Source organism: Acanthisitta chloris, unplaced genomic scaffold, assembly GCF_000695815.1.
Source record: "Acanthisitta chloris isolate BGI_N310 unplaced genomic scaffold, ASM69581v1 scaffold1623, whole genome shotgun sequence".
In the NCBI taxonomy this organism is placed as follows: domain Eukaryota; kingdom Metazoa; phylum Chordata; class Aves; order Passeriformes; family Acanthisittidae; genus Acanthisitta; species Acanthisitta chloris.
This window is the reverse complement of record NW_008664153.1, coordinates 61,108-79,854: the sequence shown is the minus strand read 5'-3', so window position 1 is coordinate 79,854 and position 18,747 is coordinate 61,108. Positions and strand designations below refer to the sequence as shown.

Below are 18,747 nucleotides of genomic sequence, written 5' to 3'. Positions count from 1 at the left end.
CAGGAATGAAGCTGGTTCTGTGTGAGCTTGAGAATTAATTTGTTCAATTGCATTATTTTGGGATTTAAAAAAAAATAGATAAAAGGAGACTGCTTGTCTCCCTCTGCTCTATCACTGTCCTTTATCCAGTACCAACAATCATGTAACTTATCGTCATACTGTCCCTTTATATGCTATTTAATTGTACTCCAGGAGAGGATTAGAAAGGAAACCAGCCAAAACTGTCAGTAAGTTATGCATTTGCTATCCCCATGCAATCCATTTTTGCTCCTATGTATTAATTTAATCTTTCGTTGTTAGAGAGACAAGAGTTGTTAGGGTTTGACAAGATGACCTCCAAAGGTCCCTTCCAATCTCAACCTTTCTCTAGTTCTGTGAGTATGAACTGTCTTGCATTAGACCTTTTAATTATTGCCTTGAAATTACATTGGTAGAGACAGCCTTATGGATGAGTTGGTGAATTGGCTGATGATTTAGGGCAGTTCATTAAATAAGATACCAATATTATGTCTTAATTAAAAGTGCTATGCAGAGAGCAGGAAGATTTGTATTCAGAATGCCTAACTTGGAAAGAAACACCTCAGTTTTCAGGGAAAAAAACAAACACTCGAGAACCCCCCAAGTAATAATTCCTTCAGTGTTTACTGCTTTTCTTGTATTCTAAGGTACCAAAGGAATAATGTTATCCCTACTTTTATGTCATGAGTAGGGCATATTCTTGCACCTTCAGTCAATTAGGTGTAATTATTTTGCACCCTGTGCCATTTTTTATATTCTGTTTGACTGTTTTGCTTGTTTTACCCTGCATAGGATGAGATAATTTAGGGAGTGTATAACCCTTAACTGTCTAAGAAATACAGATTTAGTTTAGTTGTTTAAGCTCTTTCTGGTCTCTGTACAGTTAATTGACCTCTTCAAAGAGCTGTTTGACACTCAAAGTTGTGTAGGACAGTTGTGGTGGTTTGTGTTTTAGAGATGCATTTTTTACTCTCTGCAGCTGCTGAAGGAATCTAGACAAAGAGCTTAAATTCAGCCTAGCTTTAAGCTGGTCATGATTTTCTGGGAGGGATCCACCTGTTCTGCATTTCAGTTTTGACTTCTGGTTTGTTAATAGTGACATATGTTTGAGATGCTGTTTTGTCTGTTCTATTTTTATAGTCGGTTAAAAACTACACCAAATGTCATGTGAGGAATGAACAGATCTGCAATAAACTGACCAGCTGCAAGAGCTGCTCACTGCACCTGAACTGCCAGTGGGACCAGAGGCAGCAGGAGTGCCAGGCACTACCTGGTAAGGGCTATGATGCTGCTTTCCATAGGTGATTGCAAAATTGAATCAATCTCTACCACTGTGGCCAAAGAATATTTATTCAATGGGTATACCTGGGTTTGTTTTACTCATGCTGCCTTGCCTTGCCTGTCTGTGCCTGTACAGGTAAATACAGATGTAATTACATCACTGATTGGGGTATCAGTGCTACCTTAATCTTGTTAGAAGAGATAGTAACATTAGAAAAGGTGTAATCGCATGTACCTCTGCACAAACCAGTGACAAGCTCTAGCCTGTGGGGACCCCTGAGTGCAGAGCTAAATTGCCATACTGAGTGTTTTACTGTTACATATGCACTGACACTGTTACTTTTTGCTAGCTGGGGTTTTACTTTATAGGTTATAATTCAATTACACTTCAATTTTCCTGTGCAGATAGGGCCCAGGATCTAGTTTCTTGATTGTCTCATGCTGGTACTGTTACGAAAGCAGTGAATATTAAAATGCTAATATGAAATATTCTCAGAAGGTGACTGTTAAGACTCTGAAATAATATTTATTCTGTAATTTATATTCATAACTACACATATGTGGTTAGATGTCAGAACCTTTTCCATTTGATCTTTATGTCCAGATGAAATTAATGAACACAGTTCTTTTTCCCCCAGAGATTATTCATTAAATAACTCGAAACAATTTATTTTGTGCAGTTTGAAACTGTATTTGTGTAATCTTTGTAAAACTTGACTATAAAAGTTGCTCTGAATGACTAACTTTTCTTTTAATAGTTATCTGAATCAGAGTAATGTTGTAAAATGTTGAAGAGGAAATATTTTCGAAGATGTTATCTGAATTTCCTATCATTCTGATTGCATTTGTATTTAAGCAAATATCAATGCAAAGATAGGATGATGAAACAAAGATGGGGAAAGCTGTGTTCTCTTAATTACAGGATAGTTGTTTTGAGATGTTGCAATTTACGTAACATTTAAGTAAAGGGATGGGTTAAAACACGTGTGTAATCTAATCTTAATATTTAGTTGTGCTCAATTCTGAATACAGGGAAGAAAAGGTGGCATAAGAATATTGTGATGCTGAAACTTAGCATATGTCTTATAATTATTTTGTAAGTTTTTAGAAATTTCTTTCCATAAAATCACACTATTCTGTACGATACTATTTGGTATTTCAGGATTTATGTGACGCGAAATGGGGAATTGAGTGTGGGATGTATTTTGATTTAGGATCTTGGGGAGATAAAATTCAGACTCCCTTGGGTTTTTTAAAAGTTTTTCCAAATCAGCTTTAATTGTATGCTTTTTACACTAGCTCATCTGTGTGGGGAAGGATGGAGTCATATTGGAGACGCCTGCCTCCGCATCAATTCCAGTCGGGAAAGTTATGACAATGCCAAGCTGTATTGCTACAATTTAAGTGGCAATCTTGCCTCATTAACAACCTCAAAAGAAGTGGAATTTGTTCTGGATGAAATACAGAAGTATACACTTCAGGTAACTTGAGTAACTGTAATTGATGCTTATGTGAATTAAATTTGCTTTGAGAGATCTATTTTAGGGTTTTGTCCAAAGAGAGGAAAGCTTATGCCTTCAAAGAAACGGAACATGGTGCTAAAGAGTGGTGTAAACGATGGGTAGGATATTAAGGAAATTTCATGTTTGAAGCTAATGACACAGCAGTTCCCAAGTGTTTCTCATTTCCAGATTTGACTGTTAAAAGTTAGTGTTTATTTGAAGGAGAATATTTGCTCAAGAGAGTGGCTGGAACACTGATTTGGTGTCCTGGTTTCAGTTGTGATAGGGTAATTTTCTATTTGGTAGCTGGTACGGTGCTGTGTTTTGGATTTAGTGTGAAAATAATACTGATCAGGAGAGATGCTTGAGGACTGGAAGAAATGAAATGTCTCCCTGGCCTTCAAAAAGGGCAAGAAGGAGGACTCAGGGAACTACTATGAGAGTGGCTGGAACACTGATTTGGTGTCCTGGTTTCAGTTGTGATAGGGTAATTTTCTATTTGGTAGCTGGTACGGTGCTGTGTTTTGGATTTAGTGTGAAAATAATACTGATCAGGAGAGATGCTTGAGGACTGGAAGAAATGAAATGTCTCCCTGGCCTTCAAAAAGGGCAAGAAGGAGGACTCAGGGAACTACTATCAGCAAGAGGGCAAGAAGGAGGACCCAGGGAACTAGTACTACTTCAGCAAGACTTTTGACACTGTCTCTGACAGTATCCTCAGGCAAACTCAGGAAGTGTGTGGAGGAGTGGACAGTGAGGTGGATTGAAAACTGGCTGAATGGCAGATCCCAGAGGGTCGTGATCAGCAGCAGAGAGTCCAGTTGAAGGCCTCTCACTCGTGGTGTTCCCCAAGGTTCAATATTGAGCCCAATATTGTTTAATCCGTGATTTGCGTGTGGGGTTAGAGTGCCTCCTCAGCAAGTTCGCTGAGGACACAAAGCTAAAAGAGTGGGCAATATCCAGGAGTGCTGTGCAGCCCTTCAGAAGGATCTCAGCAGGCTAAAGAGATGGGCAGAGAGGAACCTTCTGAAATTCAACAAAGGCAAGCACTGAGTCTAGCAATGGGGAGGAATAATCCCATGCACCATAGCTAGCTACAGGCAAAGACAGGGAGGTACTAAAGGTGTAAAAGTCTGTTGAAAAGCCTAGTTTCCTATATAACAGGTATGTGGGATCAAGGGGTCACAGAGAAGCTGCACCAGTATGTGATGCATGTAGAAATTCCCTGCACAGCAGCACCAAAATTAGCAGGAGCTAATTAGCTTTCTCTGATTATTGTGTGGGAGAGAGAGGGATTGAAAACTCTTTCATACCTCTGGCAAATACAGCAAGCTACTATCAGAATATTCCTTAGGAAAGTGATCCGTATTAATTTTGTTAACTGTGGAACAAGAGATGGAAAGTTGAGGATTTATTATCACCCCGGGGTGGGCAGGTTCAGGTTTTTTAGCAATTAAATATTCAAATACTTATTGCTGTGTTTTACCTTAGAGAGCCTACCCATTGGTACAAGTCTATGAAAAAAAGTGTGCTAAAAAATGTCAAATCCAACAGTGTGCCCTCAGATGGGATGTCTTAGCAGAACAAGATCCCATTACAAGCAAATCGGTTCTTTTTAGCAAAGGACATTTTTAGAAATGTGTATTTTTGTTTGCCAAACATGCAGCATTTCTTTGTCTGTATAAAATCCTCAAGTATTTAAGTAGCTTAGGATCTTACAGTTACAGGAAAATGAAGGATAATTGTGAATAATAATTAAAGCATATATCAAACTACTATGTGATTTACAAAGTTGTTATGCTGCAGATGAATTGAGAAGCACACAAAGGAAATAGCACTTAAGGATTACCTTTGTTATACTGAATCTGAAAGTAGGAACATTGTGAATCAAAATGTTTTCTATTATCCTTTTTAGCATTCTGGTTTTAAAAGGAGATGCAAACACAGGTTATGTACTTGAGGTTTTCTTTTTTTTTTTTTTTTTCTTCCCCCCGATAAGAATAGGACCTGGACAGAACAAATATGTTTTTCCTAGAAAGACATGTATTTTCTGTTTTTTGCTAATAAATATGAGAGAGAATTACTTAAATGTCAGTTCTTCCCTGATGCTGTACTTAGTGCAGCTTTGAAACACATTTTGACTATTCACTCTTTGATATGAGTTAATGTTGAAAACATAATTGAAACCAAACCAACAAGATCATTATGGCAGCACAATTGTGCTAGTTATTTATTTTTAATTTTATTTTTTTTTCCCCCTGATGCCTTTTGAAATGCTGCTCAGGAGGCCTTCAAATTAATAGTGTGTGATAGAGTATTGATATGACTGATTTTTGTCTGACTGACTTGAGGTGTAGGTGAGAAATAGCTTTTTTTAGTGCTTGGGAGCAAAACTTTTCTTACATTTCAGATCTCAGAACTTCTACAAGGTGACATCCTGCTGAGCATATCTTTATTTAAATGAAGTATGTCCTAAGCTGATGCAGTGATACCTCAAATGCAGTTTATACAATTGTAGACAAATGTCTACATTTTAAAAGCATGTCTTGGGTTGAGTAATCATTTAGCTATCAGAAATGAAAGTGCCACCATGACTTATTCTGGTGTTTTCACTGGCATCTAGAAAAAAATAATTTTTTTTTCATTCATATCTGTCCAACCAGTTACATACATTTTGTGTGAGACAGCCTAAGTGTGTTATCAAGTGTGACAGAGGCTCTCTGAAACTTCGTGATTTGCTTTTGTCTGCCTTTTCCTCTCAAACTGCAATCATAATGATTTAAGGAGTGAGATTTCATTTTAGATGGCTTGTTTCTCTAACAGGTGGTGGTGTGGAGTTCACAGATGTAGTCAGAGCAGCTGTAAGGTGAACATCATGCCTTTATTATCTATTATCTCTGGTGCAGTTTGATTAGTCTGACTTCTAGCAAATGCTTTAAAATCTTTAGCCTAGTGTATTTTACAAACTGTTAAAATGGTGTCATTATACACTACAGCCTGGAAAGACTTAAGAGTTCTTTTTTTGTTCTTAGAAACTTTGTGTGACTTTGTAGATTGTTTTCTAATGCACAAAGTCCTTGTTCTGGGACAAATTTAGGAAAATTTAATTCTCATGTTTAGATTGATGCATTGATGCTTTGGAAAGATTGGAGGAGTAGGATGCCATTGCCTCCACATCCTGTTCAGACCTCATTGTGTATAAATTCTAATTCCAATACGAAATCGGAAATCAGTTGATTACTTTCTTTTAAGGGGTAAGGAGGAGGTTCATTGGTACTAAACAAAGGGACAAAACAAAGACCTTTGTGGTCTGAAGTCAAAACACTGTTGAATTTGCAGATAAATTCTAAAACTGTCACCAGTATTTTTAAGTCTTAATTTGTATTTTTTTATTAAAAATAAATGAAATTCTTTAAGAGAATGCCAAGTAAACACAATGGATAGACTAAAGCAAAATGACACTTGATATTTTTTCTTACATGCTTTTATTGACCTAGTAAGCAAAATATTCAGACAGGGAAGGTTTGAGTTTTTCTGCAAAGTAGATTAAACAGCAGTATGAGGTTAATTAACTGTTCCTGCTAATATTCAAACGTTGTATATTAATTTAAAAGTTCAATTAGCTCTCTTGGGAGTTTGCTTGCAACTGTGGGATTTAACTAAAAATAATAATTTTCTTGTTAGCATGCAATAAATTCTGCGAAGGTTTAGTTTTGGTGTAGTAAGCATAAACCAAGAAGAGAACAGTTTTACACAATGCCTTTGATTATATAAACTGTTGGCAACTTTTCCTTTGACTCGCTGTTCACAAGGCTAAGCATCTTTTTATAAATTACACTTGAGTGTAGGTTGCAGTTAATTAGTGAGCTTTGCATAGCAATGTTGTTCCTTGTTAGTTCAAAGTATTCTCAGAGGACTGTATGGTTTTGTGGTTTTATCATGTGTGGTTGTGGTGAAGCTGACATCTACTTTTTTTTCCTGAATTACTCTCTTTTACTGCAGTTTCTAGCAGTCCCATTTTCCTGTTGTGGTTTTGGAAGTCTCATAAATTATTTCAGCACTTTCTTTCCATATTAGAGTTGTTACTTTGGCTGTCTGTTAGCTCACCTCTAGTTTAACTTTCTTCCTATGTTCAGGAAGTGCGTGGCTCAAATAATTTTGGATGCCTGAGGAGAGAACCCAGATTTCCAGAACTATTCCCTATAAAGAAAATGCAAGAAGAAGTCTAAGTCCCACTGGAATGCTAGCTATAATCTCTGTAGATGTAAATTGGGGAAGTTCTAGTTTTTTACAGTTTGACAGATTGTATGGTTTTTCAATTTTGAAAAAATTTTAATCAATAGCACTACAGAAAAATTTGAAAAGAGTAGGAGAATTAAGTATTCTTATGACCTAATGCAAGACTCCTGTTAATAACTGCATCTAAATTTCATCATATGTGTCTAATATGTACTGAGACACCTAAAAATCACAGTTTGCTTCCACTGCTTAAAATGCTTAATTCCCTGGGTAAATATTTACAAAATGAAATGTGTCAGTATCTAACATAGTCAGAATTGATGCATAGTCAAAGAATGGAAACCCTGGAATGGATGGTTTCTCTTCATATAGCTGCTGTTTTCAGGCAGTAGGTTTTTTGTTCATAATGCTGTAGAAAAGAGGCAAATTAACTGCAAGCCCTTCTCCAAACTGTGAATGTTGTGGAAATGTGAGCACTAAGAGGCCACTGTATTTTTAAAGTTTAATTGTATGTTTTAGCCTAGAGCAGCTACTTACCTAGAAATGAAGGAGTTCACACAGTTCATGAAAAGTTTGTTGAAGTTTGTTAATCATATGTTGTGATGCACACATTCAAAAATGAGGCAGAAGTGCATTGTACACTTGCAGGACAATTTAAGATCCCAAATAAAAGGAATTTAAATAAAGGTGGTGATAAGTTCTTGAAAGAGATACATAGTTGCTCCGTATTTTGCATAATTAAGAGATTATTGAGGCTCAGTGGTAATTGGCTATTCAGTAGAGGTAGACTTGCTCACTTCACTCAGCTGCAAATTATTCAGCCCTCATTAGGTTAGTGCTGAAGCAGCAGTAGTACCTGAAAAAATGTCATGACTGCAAATGATTCCATTCACTTTAGATCTCCAAGCAACATAATCTGATTTAAGTTCTCTGAGTAAACAGTGGATTTAGCATGAGGTATCAGCTCTCTAGTAAAGGTTACATGGCTTTTCTTTCTAATATATTTCCATAATTGCAATTTAAAAGAAAATTGTGTCATTCAGAATAGGAGAAGAGCATATTTTTGAAATTATTAGTGATCAGTGTTTGATAAATTCCTGTAATGGCTAAAAGTTATGTTTAATTAAATAGGACTGTAGATGAGAGCACAGAATGACGTTCTATTGGTATGGATTTTTTGATTGCAATTTTGCTCCTCTGACAGATGGAAACAAAGCCTTGCCCAGCAATTTTTCTCAGAATTGAATAGTTTTGAAATTTTTTCTAGCTGAATGTAAAGGTTGATTTCTCCTTTAAAAAGGGTTTTATTTTTTTGGGAACTCATTATCAATGTTATAAAAGACTGTTCTGTGGAAACAGAAAAACTGTGACTAGCTGTATTTCAAGCACATGTATGTAGTTTCTAAGATGGGCTGTGGGGTTTAAAAAATGGATGGGAAGGAAAACATATTCTAGAGATGATCCTAAATTTTAAATAGTGTAGTGGGATAAAGCTATGGAATATTTTTCAAGCTCTATTTGATAATATTCTCCATTGCTGCATTACTAAGACCAATTAAAACTTTTCCCAGGATGGATTTGAGCACCTGCTGTGTATTGCATTGCTTTCTTTCACTGTAAAATTTTACTTTGATACTTTCCAGTATTTTTCTCTCCCTTCTTTTTTTTTTCCCTTTTGTTTTTTTTTTCAGGCTGGTATTGATTAAGTTTGGTTGTTGTCGATATTGTTGGAAAATGAATTGTATATACTATTTAAGGAGAGTCTTTAGAGATATACCTAGATAGATAGAAAGAACAAGTCTTCAAACTCTCCGAGGAGAAAATTTTTCCTACTTACATGTTGAGCAAAGATCACCTGAGTTTCCAATAAAAGGAGCTAATATTCTTGAGAAGAAAAAAAATATAAACATTTGGGGCTGATTTCCTGTCTGCAAGTGTTTTGCTGAAGTGAAGAGTTGATTTCTAGTGCATTTTTTACCCACCTTGTTTGATAACAAATATTTTTCAAGAGGCCTGGAAGCTAGAATCTTGCATCAGCGAGTTGCTTCAAGTACTTTAGTCTCCCAGCTATTAGGACTGAACCTTTCATCAGTTTGAGAGATAAGACTAGATGTCTGCTTTTTTTTTTTTCTTTTGTGAAGGAGTTAATTTGACAGTCATAGTACGTGGTGGCTACAGGTATCACAGATGGAACTTCCTAAATTCTCTATTCACTATTTGACTTTTTTTTCCTGTTGGCTTGTGTCCAGTGCAGCAGTAGTCATTTTTGCTGGTAAGCTTTGGTGCTATCAACAGACAATCTCTGCTGTTGCCAACAGTCTTCACCTGTGGCCCACCACATCATGGAATTAATGCCACATAATTGAAAATGCATGTTAATCATGTCATTGGAGCACTGTGGAGGCCTTACTTGATAATGTCTTTGGCATCCTAACTGCATGCCCAGAGCAGCATAAGTGAGCCTGCAAGGTCACAGCTCGATGGCCTGTATTTGATAGCATTCTCAGCAGCATTCAGGTGTGTATTTTGATGTCTTGTACTAGCAGAGAGCCAAAGATGGTGCATATGGAATTTGAGATGCCTGACATTATGACTATAATCTGTCCAGATATCATAGTCATCGTAATTCTTGCTAGCTGTACTGTATGTTGCTTTTGCTAGAAGTCTTTCTGCTTTTATCTCCTAAGTCTGCTTTGGCTTTTCATGATTCTCCCTGGGACTTTGTCATCATTAAAGGGTCTCCAAGACAATCTCCTACTCCAATAGAAGAATTTATCTCCAAATGTTACTGCTGCACTGTCAGTTTTCATTATTGGCATAACATGCTTTTCACCAGAGCTGGAATTGGATCTGTTTTTTATATAGTGATGCTGTGGCCAAATTATTTGGCAGTGCAGTTGAAACAGTCAGTAATATGTTGAAGGTTCTCTTGTCTGGAATCACTGGGCCCCAAAGTAGGCATTAAGGGTTGGTTTAGGTCTGTGCTTGTCATCAATTTGTCTCCCTTAAGCCAATGACGTTTTTATCCATGCTTGGTGTGCACACTCAGCGTTCTACAGAGAGATACCTAGAGATGTGCATAAGTGTCTCAGCTTTTCTGATGCATGTGGACCATGTACAGAGACAGCAGTCCAGGCAAGTAAATAACAAAGAAGACAACAGAAGTATTTTCTGCCATTTTCTGCAAGGCCAAGTTCCAATTTACTGTTTGCGTCATGTTCTTTCTAGTACCCAGAACATGAAGGCTAAAACAGACACCTGGAAATTGGTCAACTGGGCTAGCAATGAAGTTAAGAAGTAAATACTGAAGTAAGATGCAAGAGTTAGGCAGTAGCATTTTTGTTGGATGTTCTTGTTGCTGTTCAGCAGTCTCACAGAGTGCATTACTGCTTATGGAATGGAATGTTACCTAGTCTTTTCCAGCTTATTTGCTTGTTCTTGCATCTCTAAGTGTTATAGCAATTTTTTTTGATCACTCTCCCAACTGAGCGTAAGGAGTACATTTTAGGGAGATCAGGAGTACTGATTATCTACCTACACTTGTTAAAAAAAAAAAGTGTATTTGCCACCAAAATTTGTTAAGCAAAATTAATAATCCTTCAAATTACAATTCGGTTTTACAAGGCAGAAGAACAAGAAAATGGTCCTCCAATTGGGTGTACAATTAAGAGTGCTGATAGAGTTTATTTTTGTTCAGATATGGGTTAAACCTGAGTGGCCAAAGAAAGATTTGAGATCAAAGATGAAAGATCAATCACTCAGAGAGAATGGCAGTAACTCTTGGTTCACTTATGAAATACCACATAGATCTTGAACCACAGCAGGTTCCCTTTAGGCATATTATAGTGTTTTACTTAGCTTGGCCTGTAAATTAAATCAGTTGAGAACCTAATTCACAATCAGATCAATATATTTGCTTTGGAGCTGACAATGTCTATCCTTGCCTGGTGCAGACAGCTGTGTTGTTTGGTGCTCTGATATTCACCTTCCATTGCATACCTGTCAACTCTCTAGTCTCTCTCTATCTCTGTTCTGTGCATTTAAACTGGGGTTAATGAAAACTGCTGCACAGAGATTACATGAGGAAATGTGTTTGCTTACTGATGGGCACAAGTAGATTTATCCTGGAACAAGCAAAAGCCTTTATTCCTTAAAATAAACATTTTCTCCTGGTAGTTGTTTAAAGAAGAAATGATAAAAAGGAGTAGAATTTGTGATGTAATTTTGCAGATACACTCAAAATATTTTTTTCTAAGAATTAATGCTTTAAATGTTTTCTAGGCTGTAAATGACAAATGAATAGTAAATTGTATTCAATGTGTATTTGATGGCATTGGAGTTGTGAATGTGCCACTGTCATCTCTGTCTCTAGATTGACTAAAGATGTTGATGAGTATCAGCAAAACAGACTTTAGAGGATGGAATATTAATCTTGTGGGTTTTTTTCTTGACCTTTGATTTCTGTGAATTCCTGTTAATTTATGTATATTTTACTATCTATATTGACCTAGCAAATATACATCAGTATAGCAGCCACAGGGAAAAACCAAACAACAATTTAGTTAGAACTGGTTGACTTGTATCAGGTAATAGTAATCGGAATTTACTTTGAACAGAGCAAACAGATTTTTAGTAGAACAGAATCATATAGTGGGTAGAGTTTTTGTTGGGTTGTTTTGTTTTTTTTTTTAAAATGGGGATGTTCAGCAAGTAGAATAATTAAGATTAAAAACTGTATGTGGACAATGAGATGATAAAATGAGAAAAGATTGTGAATTCTGAGAATGTCAAGTTATTGCTGCTGAGCTATTGTTTGAAATGTTTTAACAAAACAAACAAAAGGAATTTTAAATAATTATCTCTCATTTGTTTCGTTCTCATTCATAGAAAATTTCACCTTGGGTAGGTTTGCGCAAGATCAACATCTCCTACTGGGGCTGGGATGACATGTCTCCTTTTACAAATACAACTCTGCAGTGGCTTCCTGGAGAGCCCAATGACTCTGGCTTCTGTGCCTATCTAGAGAGAGCAGAGGTGGCAGGTCTGAAAGCAAATCCATGCACTGCAATGGCAGATGGCCTTGTGTGTGAAAAACCTGTTGGTAAGCCACACCTTATACCCAGTTACTGATGCTGTCATGAGTAGCAAGCTGTCTGGGGTCTCATTTTGCTAAGAGGGAATTTTGGTCAGTTTGGATTAAGTAATTACAAACAAATAGTACTTTTTTGTTAAAAAAAGTATGGAGCTATAGTCTAGAAAACAAATACTAGTCCTAAACAGCAAATATTTAATTGTGAATTTGTTTACATGGCTTATTTAGCGTGACACCACAAAGCTTGTATCAGTAGTAGTCAGTGAGAACAGTGATTGTAGCATGAAAGTGTTTGTGGAGGTGTTCAGCAATTGTACATCAGTGGACATTTTAATGGTCTCAGAGGCTGACAAAACCAAAATTCTTTGTCTCTTAGGTTTGTGTATAAAGGATGCTGTAGCAAATTGTTGCTAGACTGTTCAAATTTCCATTTTCATTAACCAGTTGTCCACTGTTTCTCTTCATAGCTGGTGAGGCTAAGCACATGAAGCTCTTTGAATTTCCCTTTCAGATTTATTTTGTGCATTGCCTGTGCAAAACTGGGAAATAGCTGCATTGTAGGTGTGTTGGGAACACTGGTTATCGGCCTGATGGTTTTTGCCCTGAAATTATCAATGGTTTACTTGCATAACCAAACCATGGTCTTCCCAATCCTTTATTCTCTTAAAAGCAATTCCAAATAGTAATGTAATTGCAAAAGTGTATATGGTACACTCATTGCTACTGCAACCTATATTTTCTTAAAATTTTGTCTTTTATACTGCTCTTAATTTTGAATTTGTAGTTAATTATTTACCAGATATTTCTTAGAATAGTAAAAGATTTAGTCAGAATGGAAGAGAGATCTCCAAGTGTCAAGGATACAGTAGGCAGAACACAAATTACATTATTAAGCTGCAGTATTTTGCTATTAAATCAGTATTATATACATGTTACTGGTGTCTTGTTTTAGAGTCTTTTTGATCTTGAGGTGCTTCAAAGGTTTTTGAAGTCAAACTTCTTCAGCTGTATGAGAATATTTTTACAGTTCAGCTGGGTTTTTTGTTGCTTGTTTTGTTTCTGTTTTTTCCCTTGGTATTTTTTAAATTTTTAATTGCCAACCCCAGCTTGGATATGAAAAATACAGTGCTATGCATACTTCTGTGTTCTTACCCAAGAGTCGCTATACTCTTGTTGTACATTTTGCATTTTTATTTGAAATCAAAGCAAATATCAGGTGTTTGGGTATACAAGTTGGTTTTGTGTCTTACAACTTCTTGAGACAATATGCACTATTAACCTAGTCAGAAAAAGGTCTCTAGTAGAGAAAAACAAACAAACCAACAAAAAACAACCCCCAGAAAGCCCCAACCAACCAATCTCTTTTCCATGGAACAAGAGTCCTTTTGTTACTTTCTAGTGACTTTCATGTGTGGAATGTAAGACAGAATTTTAGGGGATAATTAAGTCATAAGTAGAATATTTGTTGCTTATACACTTAAGCTAACAAGAACAATACACCCATAACTCTACTGTACCTATTATAGAAGTCTGAGGCACATTTTATGTCATGTATGTGCAAGTAAGTAAGCTGATATTTCCAGGCAATGAATACTAAATATTCTATTTCAATATAGAGATAAAATTGCTGTGAATTTTTTAATGAACTCTTAGAGCTATAGTGACTCATGCTGAGTATTACTTCATAATTTTTATACATTATTGTATTTACATACTGCAACATAAATTTGGATGAAATTTATTGCTGGTATTTAAGGAAGCAAACCACTTCCAGCAGGGATTTTTCTGATGGAATGTGTGATTAAAGAAAAAGGAGAAAGGAGAATGATCTGGTGTTCAAAAACCATAAATGTTTGTGGCTCTCTTCTAGTCAGTCCCAACCAGAATGCCAGGCCCTGCAAAAAGCCGTGCTCCCTGCGAACAACATGTTCTAACTGCACCAGTAATGGCATGGAATGTATGTGGTGTAGCAGTACCAAACGGTGTGTTGACTCCAATGCCTACATAATCTCCTTCCCATATGGACAGTGTCTAGAATGGCAAACTGCCACATGCTCCCGTGAGTATCATAATGAATGTTCATCTTATTAAATATACTGTTATATTTTTTTCATTCAAAAGAGCATCTATATGATAGGGTTCAACACATTCACTAAAGACAAAAAGAATTTCAAAATGAATGACCATATATAACTATTGTGTGAGCAGTGAATGCTGTGTATGTATTTTCTAGATACAGATAACCTACTGGCAGTTCATAGAATCAACCAGGTTGGAAAAGATCTCCAAAATCAAGTCCAACCCTACCGTGGTTACTAGACCATGGCACCAAGTGCCACATTGAGTCTCATCTTAAAAAGCTCCAGGGATGGTGAATCCACCACCTCCCTGGGCAGCCCATTCCAATGCCTGATCACTCTCTCTGTAAAATATTTCTTCCTAATATCCAACCTAACCCTTCCCTGGCAGAGCTTGAGTCTGTGCCCTCTTGTCCTGCTGCTGGTTGCCTGGGAGAAGAGACCAACCCTCACCTGACCATTGAACTCTCCGTATTGCTCTACTCTGAGAGAAGGTTTTTCTAGTTACTTATGACTTCTTTTCCCTGTCCACGAGGGTCTTTTATATCAGAGCCTCTGCAACACTTTGTTTCTGGATATCTTGTGGCAGGATTGATGAACTTGACAGCAAGAAGTGACTTGCTTCAGGAACATTATTAAATCATGATTCCCTTTAATAGGTTATGGATAAACATAAAGAAACTCCACAAAAAGCTGATACTTGCTTTCACCTAAGCCTCAGGAAATAATTAGTTACAATAAGTTCTTGATGTATCTGTAATAGGAACCATTGATATATTCTAGTCTTGGGAGAGAAGATTGGCTGTGCCAGGCCTCTCTCTTTGTATATCTGGCTTAAAGGGAAATAAGGCATAGGATAGCTTTTCCTTCAGGCTAAACTGGCCAAGAGCCCTTTAATTGAGCTTCCTTCTTCATCCTTAATAGTCATAAAATATAGTGAACTGTTACAATGTGGAGCTGTTCTGGTAAAGCATTCTGCTTAGTTAGTAACTTCAGGTATTAATCCAGATTATAGTGTCCAAGTTCAGTGTGGACTACAAGTAGACTTCACGTGGTACTCATGACTAGCAATCAACCTGTGTTTGTTCTAAGAATAAAGAAATAATAGGAACACTTAATCTCTTGTCCTTGTATTTGGAATAAGAATACTGTAATTATATAAAGGTTTCTGTCTCATAACATTCACTGAACTCTCTTTTTCCCCTCTCTTATAAGAAATCAATTTTGCAGCTTATAAAATATTGATAGTGAGTTGTGGCAGAACATAAAACGATGGAAATTTTGGAGATAAAATTGACAGAACAGCACATGAATGAGCTTAGGTTTCTAAACTAGCAGATATTATGTCAGCCTGAACTTTCAGTTCATTTTTTGTGTTTATATAGTATTTGCACATCATGCTGATTCAGTTTGTTTGGGGAACACAAAGAATTGTTTTTAATTTAATTGTCATTTTTGTCAGGTCTGTAAAAGTGGATATTAAATAAGGCAAACGAGATTTGCTGTGTACCAGTTCATTATTATGTAAAGGCAGTTTTATATGAAAATGTATTTTCTATTCAACAAATTAAAGAAAAACAAGATTGTGTCTCTAAGCAGTTTTTTTCCCCAGAGTTTTAATGCATCAGATATTTTGCATTTAAACAAGAAAGCGAATATCTAAATGAAACATGGTCCAGACATTGTTTTAGTCTAAATGACTTGAAAAGTTTAGGTAGATCTATCATTATTCATGCTGAAGTAATGAAGTATTAAGGGGATTCCCTTGTCAAGGGCTAGTGTTTCTGCTTAACTTGAAGAATGGACTGTAACTATACCTCTAAAAAAAAATCCTTTTATTTTGATTTTGAGTGACTGATTTCTGAGTTTTTGGATGCTTTGCATACAGGCATGTAGTATTGAAAAGAAATAAAATTAGAACAACTCAGAACTTCACATTTATTTTCACAACTTGGAATTAAAATGAAGAATGCTGTTTTATTGGTGACATTTTGTCACTTTAATACCTGCTTGCCAAAAAGCTGCATTTCCACTCTTCCCTACATCTCCTCTCCATTATGACTTTTGATTGAATAGCTGACAGTTGAACAATCTTGGACCACTTCTAGGATTTCAAAGAAAATAAAATTTCTGCTTTAATATTCCCTTCTTTCTTTGACAGTAACGTCTTAGCTCTCTTCAGTTTTTCAGTCGAATGCCACTACAGAGAATATCTGAGGATTTCCACTTTTGCTATCTTCCATGAAGATAGTGCAGCTGATACTTCAGAGCTTTATAAATAGCAGCATGAGTATAAATAGGAGCATGAGCTTTATTTGGATCATTTACAGTGCATCTCTGAAAGGGCAAACCAGCCAGTACAGAATGATGGTCTTTATTTTTCTGCTGATCTTCTAATGTATTCAAAACCCCAAAATTGTATCCTTCACCTTCAGTTCTGATGAGGCCTGGTTTAAAACTGATTTCTCACATGCTTGACAATTTTCAACAACAGTTGAGCTTCCCTTCCCCACCCCCAATTTTTCCATATTTGGGATACTTGAACTTCATTTCCTCCTATTTGGATTCTTCCAAGTCTAATGATACAGGAGCTCATACTCCAGCTTTCTGCATTGTTCAAGTCCTTTTGAGATTTCACTCAGCTTCCTGCCTGTTTTCTTGATATCTGCACGTATCTTTAGAGTATTTTATCCTCTGACAGCTTTCATTACTTTTAAACAGTTTTAATAGTGGATCAAGTCAGAGTAGTTAGCTCCTATTCTGCTCTCAGTTTATTTCATTAGTAATTAAATCGTTCTGCTTAGTATATCCTTTATAGCATGGATTCAAGTATTCCCTTTGTGGGGTAGAGTACTCCAGGTAGCTGTGAAGATTTGTTGGGTGTATTATCCTGGCTGCAGCTGAGCCAAACTGAGAGGTAATACTTATGTAGAAGCCATTTGAGTGTCCTCCAAAAAAACCCCTTTAAACTACTTCCCTCTTTTTAAAAAGGATAATTCTGACTTCCTTACCTTTGTGTTTACTTTTAAAATTTACTTTTTGAGTACCTATAAAGTTAATGTGAGAAGAGACAGGGACCATCAGTGATCAGTGTTCCAGTGATTCTGATCTTAATTTGTCTGTGGTACAGCATTAATTAAAACCATTAAGATGTAGCAGAAAAAAACTTGAAGTTTGTGAACTTTAATGTTGTTACTGAAGATACTAAATTGTTAATTTCTTATTAATAAGAAAAGGCAGGAACTTCAGAATAGGAATTTTCTTTGGTTCTAAACAGATTTCAAAGATGAGGAAGACCTTGTAATTATTTTAAAAGAAAAGAGTATAAAAGATCTAGATGGAGATTTGATTTTTAGCATGCAATTTAAAAAATGAAACCTGGTTAACTGGTGAGATGCATGAAGCAAATGAAGCTCTAGTTCATGTAAATGGGATTGAATTATGACTTGCAGCTTAAGATGTGTAGTTTGTTTCAAAAGTTCTGTATAAGGAGACTGAGTCATATTTGTAGGCAAATGCTCAGGTGAGAACCAGGGGTAATTTATTTGCAAATAGATTTGTTATTTGAATTTGAATTACCCTATTTCATGGTTTTGGGGTTTTGGTTGTTGGGTATTTTTGATTAATATTTTCACTGTTATTTGGATTATTTACCTGGTATTGAATTCTAGAGGTTTTCTCATTGGAAAGGCTGTGTGTCAGTAAAACCAGTAATATATGCTGTATGTATTGATAATAAGAGAGAGTATGTATTTTATTGTAAAATTTAATGGTGATAGTTAGTATTATTGTTCTGCTTCATTATCTTTGTTTATTTGAAATCTTTATTTTTGCATTCTGGTGTGACAAACAGCTGCTGTGTAATTTATGATCCTTGTGGAAGTACAGCTTTTAAAGAAAAGTGAGATATTTTTACTAATGTTACTGGTTTATTAAAAATTTTTTTTTAAATTGCACAAGAAAATAGAAATTGTTTCATCACCAACTGTTGTAAAATCCTAGTATCTTATTTAAAAAATACAAACCAAAAGCCCACCCAAAACCAGAAACAAATAAAATCCTTGCGAAAAATACAATATTAATATTGAATTCTATGTCATAAAGCTCAAAACTGCTCTGGACTGAGGACATGTGGACAGTGCTTGGAACAGCCTGGGTGTGGATGGTGCAATGATCCCAGTAACACTGGCAAAGGACAATGTTTGGAAGGATCATCAAGGGGCCCCATGAAGCCTGTAGGTGCACACTCTAATGAAATGGTGCTTGATACTAGTCTCTGCCCGAAAGAGAAAAATTATGAATGGTCATTTATCCAGTGTCCAGGTAAGGTTTGCTTCAGTTCTTGCTTATATATGCAATAAGAGATGTTTCTCTGTCTAAGCACACTAAAGTAACATAATTATTTGAAGTAACACAAACAACATTTGCATGAGAGATGTGTTTTCCCAAAGTATTTCCTAAATATAGTCTCTGCCTACTGAAGACAAACGTGCCTCATGTCATGGATGTTCACATCTGAAATGGAATGCAGGTAGTT

General features: G+C 36.1%; 1 protein-coding gene across 1 annotated transcript in view; it reads left to right on the top strand.

Moving 5' to 3' along the window:
- LOC103798922 (attractin-like protein 1) overlaps positions 1 to 18,747 on the top strand; it is a gene marked incomplete at both ends in the record, with an annotated part of 177,051 nt that overhangs the window by 106,817 nt on the left and 51,487 nt on the right. The window contains 5 exon segments of the mRNA XM_009071208.1: positions 1,159 to 1,291; positions 2,599 to 2,780; positions 11,928 to 12,141; positions 14,003 to 14,191; positions 18,315 to 18,533. Of these exon segments, the coding sequence (XP_009069456.1) occupies positions 1,159 to 1,291; positions 2,599 to 2,780; positions 11,928 to 12,141; positions 14,003 to 14,191; positions 18,315 to 18,533 (937 nt within the window).